The sequence below is a fragment of the Mustela nigripes genome, unplaced genomic scaffold (assembly GCF_022355385.1).
Source record: "Mustela nigripes isolate SB6536 unplaced genomic scaffold, MUSNIG.SB6536 HiC_scaffold_148, whole genome shotgun sequence".
NCBI lineage: Eukaryota > Metazoa > Chordata > Mammalia > Carnivora > Mustelidae > Mustela > Mustela nigripes.
The window spans coordinates 8,129,249-8,142,059 of record NW_026739562.1 but is presented as its reverse complement, the minus strand read 5'-3'; the positions used below and the strand labels follow the sequence as shown (position 1 = coordinate 8,142,059).

Below are 12,811 nucleotides of genomic sequence, written 5' to 3'. Positions count from 1 at the left end.
TGAGTGACTGCCTGATGGACTGAACGAATGGGTGAATGAAGGAATGTGCCAGTGAGTTAATGGACTGAGGCCTTTCTTCTGCAGCTGAGCCTCCAGGAATGACTGGCCTGAATTCCGCTTCCATGCCAGCTTACTCCCGCTGCAGGCAGAGTTTCCATGCTCCTGGCTTCCTTCCCTCAGCTCCTCCCTAGTGGGGCCTGTGGTACCCAGGTGGTTCTTTCCCAAGGCCCTATTGTTCTTAAGCCCCAGACAGACCAGTTCTCAGGGACCAGAGTCCCCTGTTTGGTGCTGTAGGAGCTGCCCTCAGGGTTTGACTAGGCCCGAGAGTGTCAACAGAGCCCCGTGGCCACCCAGCCAAGCTGCTCTCCCGGCCCCTGGCCAGCTGGAAGGCCCTTCTCAGTTGGAGCCTGCCACCCGGCTCTGGCTGGAACTCCCTTGGCCTCTTCCCTCTCTCCAGTGCACTCAGCGTTCGGCCCCTGGCTTCCTCAGCTGTCCCGGCCTGTCTGAGTTGTCCTCAGGTTTTATTTTTGGAAGACGCTGCATTCTCTCTCCTTATTTACTCCTTGCCTTCAGGGAAGGTGCGGGACCCCTGGGTTCGGCTGGGGATCAGGCTCTGGCTCTAGCCTCGAGGGTTTGGGCCTCTCTGGGACTCCAAGGGAGGGGAGCTCCAAAGACTCCCGACCCATCAGATGCTTTAAAGCCAGCTGCCTCTGTTCTCCTTCCCCCACCCAGTGTGTGACTAATGCCTGCCCCTGCCCTTCTTGAAGAGCCCCACGATCGCCAAAAAAAATCATCACCATTTTTGAGCTAAAAAGAATTCTGGCATCGTTAGGTCCGTCCCCTCTTATTCACAGAGGCAGTGGAGTTCAATGGTTAAGAGCAAGGGAGGCAGACCGATCCAGTTCTAATTTTACTGTGTAGCCTTGGGCAACTTTCTTAACCTCTCTGGGCCCCAGTCCCAGCTCTAAACTAGGGGTACTGATCTCTAACTACTAGGGTGCCACGAGGCTTCGATAAATGATGACATTTGTAAAGTTTGGGACACAATGCAGGATGTGTGGAAGGGTCTCACTGACACGGAGCTGCTGCTGCTGCTGTTGTTATTATTATTATTATTATTATTATTACAGAGAAAAGAATGGAGAGCCAAGGAAGACAGTGGAGTTGCTCAGCATCACACAGCTTGAGGTAAGCAGCCATTTCCAGAGCCTTTCCTCTGTATCTCCCTTCCAAGGAGAAGAGAGGGCCTGGCATCAGCCTCCGAGAGGAATCTCCTGGAGTCCGTTGCACAGGGAAACCCCTGGGCCTTTGGTGTGGGGCTCCTACCGCCATGCCCAGGCCCTCCTCTGGGGCAGGCGTTTCCTCCGGGGCCTCAGCAGCCTCATTCTTGCTCAATGAGGGTGAGGGGTCTGGCGAGGAGACCCCCAACACTCAGCCCCAAGGTGGACCTCAGGCCAGTGGGACTCAGAGAGGAGGGGGAGTGCTGGGTCCTGACATCACAGAGCAAAGAAGCTGGAGCCACAGCCATGCGGGCCAGCTGGGGCCCTTCCAGCGCGTCCAGATGTCTCAGGAATGTGCTGAGCTGGGAACTACCTCGCTCCTTCCCTCACCACCCCCAACCCCTCATCCCCTCATATGCTTTGCTCAAGCTCTGTCTCGGCCCCACCCCCTCTACCCTCTCTCTTTCATCTCTCTCCGGGAGGGCCTCCTGTCAGTGGTCCCTCTGGTGCCTTGCCACAGTCTAGCTCCCTCTCAGACCTCTGAAGAGGTCACGGAAGGCAGGAGCCCTTCCCCTTCTGCAGACCCCATGGGCTGACCATGTGGGGTGGGGGGAGATGGGAGCCTGAGCTAACTGGGAGGGGAAAGTTCTGAGCAGATAGTGCATGCCAGATCCCAAATGTGGAACTGATTTGCAGCTCTGGGAGAGGAAGGGGTGAAGGCCGTGGGGCAGCAGAGGGCAGGGCTGGGCCTCTTCTCCGGGAGGATGATGAAAGGGGCTCTGGGCATCTTGTCTTAGCTGATGGCTGGGAGGGCCAAGGAGGTGAGGGTGCCAGACTGGGATGGCCTCAGAAGGAGGGCTCAGATCCTTCTAGACCCCCAGCGCCCTACATGTCCCTGTAGGGCTGAGAGTGGAGGGTCCTGAGCTGTTGGAGGGGTGGAGGAACCCTTTAGGGCCCGGGGCCGGGCCAGGAGGAAGGACATGGTTCAGGCTGGAGCTCTGGGCCCTGCAGCGCGAATTCTGTTTCCTTGCAAGGGTGGAGTTGCCTTGGGCCTCTCCAGGTCAGCCTGGCCCAAGGGCTGCAGATGAAAGAGCCTGATGAGAACTGGTACTCCAGCCCAGTGTGAGAGTCACATCAGGGCACAGGGTGGAAGTCAGAGAAGAGAAGGGACCTGGGCTTGGCTACAGCCTCAGGCTGCTCCGGACTCCAGACACAATCCTCTCACCCTTTGGTGAGGGTCCCTCAGCATCCAGACAGGCTGACAGAAGATTCCTAATGGACCCTAAACTCCTAGCACTGATACAGTTCAGAGTCACTGGGACCACCACTTTGTCCGGCTCAGAACTATCTTTGGCTCCCTCCTCCCTACTGAAAAACTCCTATCTCCTAAGCATGGCATCGAAGCTCTGTTATTCATGTGTCTCAACTCAGCACTGTAGTTGGAGACCCTCCTCCTTCTCTTCCCTCTATCCTAGTTGGATGACCACTCCCAGCTCCTTGAAACTGCTTTGAGCTTCAGTGCCCCAGGGCCTTTGCTTATACCATTCCTAGTGTCTGGAATATCTTTGCACTTTATTTCCTTATTCCAACTCCTATCATCCCCTAAGGCCCAATTAAAATGCCACTTCCACTAAGAAGCCCTCCTTGGTCGCCCACCGTACCTCCTGATGCCCCTCTTGAACCGCTATAGCACTTATAGATTGTTGAGTCACTGGTTAGTATCATGTCCTGAACTCTAAGTAGGCACAATGGGACCCATCTCTCCTTCTGAACTCATACCTCCTTGAGGGTAGGATGCAGGATGGAGTTCATCCTTGAACTCTCTACTGGGCCTCACACAGGGCCTAGCATATAGTATGCCTAATAATGAAAATAATAATAATAATAATAATAATAATAATAATAGCAGCTAATATCTATGTCCCTGGCACTGTTGTAGCTCCTTCCATGTAGTATCTCATTTAATTTTCAGAAGATAAGGTAGTATCCTCATTTAAAGTTGAGAAAACTGAGGCACAGAGAAGTTAAGTAGTTTCCCCAGGTTCATTCAATTAGCAAGAGACTGAATCAGGATTTGAACCCAAGCTCTGATTGCAGAGTTCGTGCTCTTAAACAAACATGACAATGCTGGTTGTTCAAGGAATCGTTGATTTTCTGCTGCCCTGTCCCAACTCCAAGTACAAAGCAAGGTACAAACTATGCCCCCAAATTCCATGCACTGGGTCCTCACTTGGGGTCCCAATGTAGTTCATCCCTGGCTAAGCCCAGAAAGAGCTTTGCAAAGGGGGTCTGGCATCTTCTGTCTTTACTCAAAAGAGCCCTCCAGCTCCCAAGAGGTCAGACAGATAAGGGAAATAAAATTCCTACAACCAGGGCTCACCACAGGGATGGAGAAGGTGGGACCTTCCTCTGAGGACTGACCAATGCTGGGACCTCCCTTTCAGGTCATGACAACAACAATCAGAATAAAATCAGTGGCAACAACTACAATTTATGGAGGCCTTACTATGTGCCAGGCGCTGTGCTAGGCCTTATCTAACTGAATCCTCCGAAGAACCCCATGGCCTATGGTCATACTTAATGGATGAAGAAAATCAGCTGGGAGAGGTTCCAGCAGCTGCCCAAGTTCACACAGATGACAAATGGTGAAAGCCAAGATTTGCTCCCAGGTCTGAGCCATTAAAGGAGATCATTCACGGCCACCCACCCCATCTCAGGATGGCTCAGGACCCCTGTGTTTTTGAGGTATTAGCTATCTGACCTGTGGGCTTGCTGTCTGGTCAGGTTGGGTCTGGGAGTAGGTACCAGGTCCCAGGACATTCCTGTTCAGAATCTGCCCAGAATGGAGTGGACTCAGGGTCCCTAGAACACCTCTCCCCCAAACTCAGGCAGCTTTGAGAGACCCAGATACTCAGAGCTGGGCTCAGTTCTTTTTTTTTTTTTTTAAGATTTTTATTTATTTATTTGATAGAGAGAGATCACAAGTAGGCAGAGAGGCAGGCAGAGAGAGAGGGGGAAGTAGGCTCCCCGCTGAGCAGAGAGCCCGATGTGGGGCTCGATCCCAGGACCCTGAGATCATGACCTGAGCTGAAGGCAGAGGCTTAAACCACTGAGCCACCCAGGCGCCCCTGGGCTCAGTTCTTTAACAGGGGTAGTGAGTACACTCATATCTATTTTATTATCCTTTACAATTCATATGCATGCCTTACCTATATTCTTTTATGACAGAAAAGGCTACTATGGTAAAGTGAAAGGTAGATGTGGAATTTAGGTTAATAATCACTATGTCCATAAAAAATAAAGTCCACTTTAACAAAAGGTATCATTAAAGCTGGAAGTGTGGAAGTGTCCTTTCTTCCACTGTCTGTTCATCTACCCATCTATCCATCCATCACCTCTCCCCACTCCTTCCTTGCTTTCCTTCCATCCATCCATCCATCCATCCATCCATCCAATAAATAAGCATTTCCTCAGCACTCAGTCCCTATAGCTATAACTGGGCAACAGATAAAAATAATCGTCTGGGGACACCTGGGTGGCTCAGTTGGTTAAGCGGCTGCCTTCGGCTCAGGTCATGATCCCAGCGTCCTGGGATCGAGTCCCACATCGGGCTCCTTGCTCGGCGGGGAGCCTGCTTCTCCCTCTGCCTCTAGCCTGCCACTCTGTCTGCCTGTGCTTGTGCTCTGTATCTCTCTCTCTAACAAATAAATAAAAATCTTAAAAAAAAAAAATAATCGTCTGATGTTCCTGCTCTCAAAGAACTCTCTATCTAGTTCAGTAATGATGCAGCCAGGGCCCAGAGAGGGGAAGTGATTTGTCCAAGGTCACACAGTGAGTTTAGGAGAGGTGAGGATGGCCCAGGCAGAGGGGCACGCTTGGGAAAGGGCTTGGGCCTCCCCGCCTCTGAAGCAGTTCCCCTCAGTGACTGCTTTAAAACCTCCTCCCGGCTCTCCAGGAGGGCCTGAAGAGCCTGCCTTACTCCTCTGCTGCTTTCATTTTTGTTTTTCTTTTGGAAGGGGAAAAGGGGGACAGCTGCTGCTGTCCAGCTGTTCTACTGGACCACACAGCCCAGCCCAGATGTGTCAGCCTCTCTGGGATGGGTGAAATGGCTCCTGGGCCAAGAACTAAGGGCCAAGGGCCAAGGAAGCTGCGGTGAGGGCTCTGTCCCAGGAGACTTGGGAGAGGAGGCATGGCGAAGTCAGCAGCAGGGAAGCCCATAATTGCCCCAGTTGTCAAGCTGACTTTGCTGGTGACATGGTATGTCCAGGTCATGGAGATCAGACTCTCTGACATTCCAAGGAAATTGATCCCTTGGACATATTTTCTGTGATAGTCAGAGTTCTAGACCATCTCTTGTGCCTCCCAGCCTCTTCTGAACCAGACACCCCCACCCTTACCTTCTTCTTGCCCATCCTGGTCAAGGGTCCTGCTACTTATTCTGACTTCCCCTCGTCTGCTTGAGGGGGTTACACAGTGTTCCAGCCAGAGCAATGCTCATGGTCTTGACTTAACTCCACCCAAATCTTCCTCCTCCATCCTGCCCCCTGGAGCGCAGAGACTTCCAGAAGAACAGCTTGTTCTCCAGCATCTGGAGCTGGTTTCTTGAGGGAGGTTCAGGGGCAAGCCAGGTCCCAGAGAGGGTGCTCCAGGAGGGCCTCTGGACCAGGATTTGCAGGAGGCACATGGTATGGGGCGGGGAAGACACAAGGTGGGGCTGTCCTTTGTCCTCTCCTGGCACAGCAGGCAGGCCAGCCAGACATAAATAGATCCTCCTGGGGAGTCCTGGGAGCTACAGAGAGCAAAGGTCCTAGTTCCCAGGTGGGCCGGGGAGCAGCATGCCCAAGCGAATCTGAGGACAGGGCATGGGATGGGTTGTGGGGCCTCTGCTTGGCTCTCACTGGCCAGGCGAGCTGCTGGCACTGCCCCTAATGCTCCAGTCATCCGTGGTTCCCTGAGGTTGACAGTGGGAGAGAATGAAGGCGGGGTCCCTCTCATATCAGACAGCCCAAACTTCCCGTGGCCTAGAGAGCAAAGTGCAAACCAGAACGAGAGAGAGAGAGAGAGAGAGAGAGAATGAGAGAGAGAAATTGAGAGAAAGAAAGAGTGAGTTGACGGTTCTCTCCCCAGCTTGACTCATTCCATGGGACCCCTGGCTCCTTTCCACCCTTGGCTTTCTTATCTGCACAGGGGACAAGGATACCTCTATAGGCTCAATAAAAGAGACAGTGCCTTCCAGCAAGTTCTTTGCCAAGAGGGATGGGGCCATGATGGAGAGAGTGTGCCAGGTCCCCTCCTCTAAGAAACCTGCCGTGACCTCGATCTCAGCTGGATGCTCCTCCTGGGGGGCCCGCCCTGCTCTGCACCATCCCTGCACCCGTGGTGCTGCTACTGTGTCTGCCCCCACCCCCTCTCTCACTTGCCTGTCAGTTGCTGGAGGTCGCTATACACAATGACCAGCAAAGGGCTCCTTCTGTGCCCATTTGTTAAAAGACTGGACGCATGGATTGAAGAACAACCAAGCGAAGCCCCAGCTGGTCCAGGGAAGCCAGAGGGACCCCACTGTAGTTTGGGGTACAGGCAGCATTTTTTGTGGGGTCCAGCATCCCAATGACCTTCCAGGCTAACCAGGCCAGGACCCTGAGAACTCTGGGGCCCCTTCTGGAATTAGCAATACACTTCTGGAACACTCAGGCCTGTCTTTTAAAAAAACATTCTCCTATTCCCTTCCAGGGACTGCTCTAGTCTGAAGTAATTTTCTCTACAAATACAGTAAATCCTTGAAATGGAGCAAAATCCACTACAAGGCAACCCAAACTTGTCTCTTTCCTCTGCCTGGAGCCCACCTCAAGTGATGGTGGGCAAAACCCTTATCTCGGGGTGGGCCGGTTGGTAAAGAAGTGACTGTCCCATGCTCCTCCGGAGCTTTCTCAGTTTGGTCTGCTGCATGTGGTCAGGTTCCATGATCTTGACTTTTGGGCTTTTTGTCATAGTACAGACCAACAGAAGAACGTTGCTTTTCATTGCTCCTGAAATAACGTAACTCCGCATTTTGCATGACTGAAAAATTTGGACTTGGCTTCTTGTCTTATGATGGAGTTTGACTATATTAAGCCCTTATTTTGTACCAGAGCACTGGGCTAGGTTTATGACCTAGCCATAAACCCTAGAACTGACAGGGTCTCTGTTCTCATGGAACTTGCTTCCTCAGTGGAGGAGATGGACAGTAAGCCAGCAACATAGCTGTACACTGGGATGAGGGCCATGAAGGCCTCAAGGGCTGACCCAGAAAATGAGAGGGGGTCAGGGGTCACTTGAGGTAGTCAGGAGGCTGCTCCAAAGAGTTGGCATCTGGACTAAAGAGAACGGGATGGAGAGAACCGGAGGGGAAGTGTTCTAGATGTCAGAAACAGCATATGCAACAGCCCTAAGGCAGGACTAGAAGAGACTTCCTTTGAAGCTGGGTAAGTATGGATCCAGGAGTCCCAGGCAACCTGAACAAGAGAAAACTGGAGAAGATGGAAGGCCTAGGGCTAATGTTCAAAGATGAGACCTAAGCCACAAGTTCACATCTGCTGTGGGTCAGCTAATTTACATTATCCTTGTCCAGGGGCCCTGGGGGTCTGTGCCATAGGATGGGGATGACTCAAGGCAATGACAACTCATTGGGAATCATGGAGATCCCTTCTCGAACCTCAGAGTATGGCTTGCAGGATCCTGATGGCTGGCGGCTTAAGCACCCTTGTTCCTCCTCCCTAAAAATATGTGAGGTCTGGGGTGAGCCCCCTTTCCCTCATTTAGCCATCCTCAGTTGAGGCCTCCTTTTTGCCAAGCACTGTGCTGGGCACTGGGGATAGCACAAGGGAACAAGACAGACTCCTGCCTTCAAGGAGCTTGTATCCCAGTGGGGGAAGCAAAAACAAAACAAAAGACCCCTACCCCAAACAAACTCAGTGTTTTGGAGGAGGACTAGGTATCTGGGGAGATCTCTCTTCCTGAGTTGGAGCCCTGAGATTTTAGCTTCTCCATTAGTTCTTTTCTAGGGGATTCTACTCTGAGACCAGAGTGCCTTGGCCCTTGGGTCTTCTTTCCTGATGGTGAGAATTTAAAGAGAAACACACACACACACACACACACACACACACACACACACACACACACACCCCTCCCCTTTTAGGGGCTGTTAAAGGCCCACACACAGACATAGGAACACCCAAATGCACATACTTCTCTAATCTCCCTAATCCCCCAAGGCTGGGATAGTGGTGGTTGTGGTGGTTCTCTGTTTCCCTATTTAGCTCTGGAGAAGCCAGGCTCTGGGCCTGGCTTAGCCCCCACAACTCCCTTCCCCTGGGCTGGTCCCTGGGTCCTAGTCATTTCCACACCTGGCCTCCCCAACTGCTGGGAGGTAAACGAATGAATGTACTGGGCAAACATCCTTGCAGCTTCCTGCTGCTCCCCTTTGAGAAAACAGCACTCCTCTTCCTCCTTCTCCTCCCCACACCCTCCCAGCTGGGGCATCTGTGGGATCCGAAGCCGTTTCTCTCTGGAGAAACTAGAGTCAGTCCTTCTCCTTAGCCAGAAGAAGAAGGCAAGAGGCACACAGACATAGTATCTCTGTCTGGAGACACAACCTGTTCTCCCTCTAGTGCTTTATCCCAGCTTTCTGAGCACCAGTCCCTCTCTCATACCTGCCCAGGAGCTGAAGGATCACAGGATACAGGGGACAAGGGCTCTCCTGTGGTCACATCAGGAACTGGGAAGGAGTGGGGGATGGAGAGGGAGTAGAAGTCCCCCACATCTGTCAGGAAGCACAGCCCCTTCTGAGGGATGTCCCCGAGAATCACACGGATAAGCTGGGAACAGCATGAAGGAATCTTCATAGAAGGCAAAAAGAAAATGTCCCTAACCCTCCAGATGTACCTGACTTGAACTGCAAACTCATTCTGTCTCTGTCCATGTGAACATGTATTTCTTACAGAGTTGTGTACAGGGTGAGCATCAGAATTTTGGGTTCTTGCTTTTTGCATGGGGCAACAGAACACACACACTTTCCACATGATCTTATGGCCTTTATCTGGATTTTTAAGGAGGGTGAATACCCTGTTTTCTATCTTCTAGACTGGGAGACACACAGACTCCATTCCTTCCCATCCTTACCTTGGAAAAACTTCCCTACCCTCATGCCGAATGAAGAGGGAGTCGGGGGTAGGGTTGGTATGTGGTCTCAGCTGTAAGGGATCTTGGACATATAAGCGGAGGCACCAGAGAAGGAAAGTGATTTGCTCAAGGTCACACAGCAACTCATTGAGTAGTTCTTAACCACCACTCCATCTAGTTTCTGGAACAAGTGAACTATAGAAACTTACCTGCCAGGCATTTTCCTCCTTTGATTTTTTAATTAATTTTCTCACCACTATGGGGAAGGATCTATACCTCCATTTTTCCAATGCAGGAACCAAGGCCCAGAGGAAGAAAAGCCACTTGTCTGAACTGCCCAGCTGGCTGGTGACAGAACAGCTAGAACCAAATCTCCAGATTCCTAGCTGGGAGTTCTTGGTCTATCCTCCTAGAAATCCCTTCCTCTCTCCCTTCCTGGCTTAGCCTTGCCTAGGTTCAAGGTCAGGAGTTTCCCCCGCAGGGCTTTCCCTCCCTAGTCCCAGTGCTGGATACCACTGTCTGATCCTGCCTCCTTTCCTGCGCTGGACCAAGGCCCAGCTGAGCAGCTGGGGACACAAGGCTGAATGAAGGATCAGGAAGAAGCTGTAGGCAGCAGAGTTCATTCAGAAGAAAGACCCACTCAGCTGCTGAGGTCACCTCATGGTGCTGTGGGGAGAGCTCTATCACCCCCCCCCCCCCCCCCCTGCTGCAGGGGAACAAACTCCAAACTCCTCTCCCTCTGACTGGTATCCGTTACCAACTCCAGGAGGGGTGTACAGAACCCCCATTCCCTGCCACTTGATCCCCAGGATCTGTGCCAGACTATCCTTAGAAAGACTTGATTCAACTTCTGCCCACTTTACAGACAAAGCAGCAGAGGCACAGCTCACAGTGGGATGCTGAAGCAGGCGCAGGACTAGAACCCTGCTCTCCCCACTACCAGCTCAAGTCCTCCCCACCTCCTGTTCTTGGCCTGTGTGCAGAATTGTGTTGCTCCCTTTCCCTGGGACCAGGGGCCATCCTCAGAAAGCAGGGTGACCCAGATATCCCTAATGGAGGGCTGGGAGACCTCACACTCCATGCCTCCTGGACTCAGGTTCCTGTCCCTTGGCTTGTTTCCCCACCATCAGTCTAGAGGTCTGGGACAATTGAAGTCAAAGTCCACGATGTCCAATCCTGGAAGTCTCTGCATTTGGCTCTTGTCTGGCCAAGTTCATCGTGGTCCCAGGAGGTGGAGACTAGCCAGCAGAGACCCGTCAGACGGAATCCCAGCAGATTCCCCAAGCTGTCCACATTTCAACCCAGCAGGCCCTTCTGAACCCAAATATTTTCTTGCCTTGCGGAGCCCATGCCCCTCCCCCCAGCAGGGCTTTTGGGCTGAGCCTGAGAGAGGGAGGAAGGGAGGGAAGAAGAGAAGCCACGTTTCCTTAGGGAGGGAGGGGAAGAGAAAGAGAAGCATAAGCTCAGAGACAGAGATAGTCACGAAGACACAGGGAGAGAGTCAGAGAAAGGGAGATACGAAGGACGGAGGAACAGAACTAGAGACACAAAGATGGGGAGAAAGACCTCCCTTCTCCAGACCGATCATCCTGTGCTGCCCTGACCATCTCAGCCTCGGGTCCGTCCCTAGGGAACCTCAGGCCTGACTCCGCGGGGCGGCCGCGGCAGCACCCCTCAGTTACCAGGACTCCCTTAGAACCGGGGTACGACTCTGGCCCCCCAAGGGGCGTCGGGTCCCTGGCCTTCCGAACACTTCCGTGTGCGCCCCCCAGCGGAGAACCAGCCGCTGAGCCACCGAGGTCCTAAAGGGGGCGCAGGCAGGGGCGCCGCCACTTTTAGCCCAATCTGGTCCCGGAACACCGTGGGTGGGTGGAGAACCGCTGGAAAATGGGGGGGGGGGGACTGGGGGGGAGGCAGGACTGGTGTCCCTCGGGGACGTATCCAGGGATCGGCTGGCCCTGACTCCTCGACATCCCATTCCTCCTAGAAAGCCGAGGTCAATGTATCCACGGACGGAGCCCCCAGGACGGGTGCGCACTAGCGCAAGCTCGGAGGCTCCGGCCCAGGTTCGGGGTCTAGCGGGGGTATGGAGGGATCTAGTGCCCAAATCTCACGGCTCTAACCACGTGTCTCTCGGGGACCCTGCACCGAGCCCCCTCCCCCGCTTCTGCCCTGTGATGTGTAGTCCCGTCCCTCGGGAAGGGGGGGTCAGGCGCGCCGCGAAGAGGGGTGCGGAGTGGAGGAAAGGGGACGCAGACCCTTCGTCTTACCGCATTGTTGAGGAAATCCGACTCGTTCAGATCCCCCAAGTCCAGGAAGCTGGATCCAGGGAACAGCCTGTCGGCCGGGAAGGGCTCCAAGACGGCGTCCATCGCGGCCGGCTCCGGAGACCCCCTTCGCCTGGGCTTCCCTCACTCCAGGGCGGCGGCGCACCCGGCCCAGAGCTCCTGTCTGAGCGCAGGCTAGCGGGCGGGGGCAGGTCTGGGGCAAAGCCCCGGGGAGGGGCGGGCAGGGGCGGCGCGGCCCCGGGTAGGGGGCGCCGGGGGCGCGGGGGCCTTAGGGCAGCGGCGCGGAGCAGGCTGGGCTCAGGGGCCCCGGGCGCACCGCGAGCATTTAGCCGACTCCTCCTCCTCCGGCTCCTCCCGGGGCACAGCTGGCTTCCATGGGGAGCCTGGGAGTGGGGCTGAGGGCTTGAGGAGCCCCCCGGACAGGGTGGCAGCCGGGGGTGGGGGAGCTAAGTGCTCCCCCGAGACTGGGTGGCTGCCCGGCGCTCTGCTCTCTCTGCGTCTCCCTCTGCACAGCTTCTGTCACTTTCCTCTCTGTGAAACCGGGAACCCCTGGCTGGTTAGCCCAGCTGGCCGAGGCTCCACGCCCCCATATCAATATTCACGATAAATTTCATATTAATGAGAAGAGGGAGGGGCCTGAGGAATGGCCCCTCCTCTTTTAAAGAGACAACGGCAAGCTGATCTTCCCTGTTCAATGTCTCTGTTCTCTGAAGATCAAGGTAGGGGCTTGAAGCAAAATTATCCTGGAGCCAGTAACTGTGTTCCTGGAACCTCGGCATCTCATCGAGGCTTTGCCAACCACTGTCCCATAAATTCATGAGGGAGCTGAGTTATTTCCATTTTTCCAGCCTTATGCTAGAGCCTGAACCAAATCCAAAGTTGGGCAATTCTGTCTCATGGGCCGCTCAACAGATCTCTCGGTGGGGATCTGTTCACATGTCTCCTCCTCCAGGGAGACTTCCCTGGTCTGCAGGCTGGAGCAGTTAGCATCCTATACACTCGAGGGACACAGTGTGCTTATCTCCTCTGTGGTGAGTCTAATGTGTTACTGTCACCATTTGCTCACATGTCTATGATCCCACCGGACTCTGAGATCCTTCAGGGCAAGGGCCGGTATCCAGGTTTCTTGTGTGTGAAAGGGCGCAG

General features: G+C 53.8%; 1 protein-coding gene across 1 annotated transcript in view; it reads right to left on the bottom strand.

Moving 5' to 3' along the window:
* The window catches only part of LOC132008517 (cyclic AMP-responsive element-binding protein 3-like protein 1), a 35,103-nt gene extending 22,867 nt beyond the window's left edge, over positions 1–12,236 (bottom strand). Inside the window, exon 1 of the mRNA XM_059387158.1 lies at positions 11,648–12,236. Within this exon, the coding sequence (XP_059243141.1) occupies positions 11,648–11,749 (102 nt within the window). The 5' untranslated portion in view covers positions 11,750–12,236. The remainder of the gene's footprint in view (positions 1–11,647) is intronic.
* Positions 12,237–12,811: the final 575 nt, after the last annotated feature.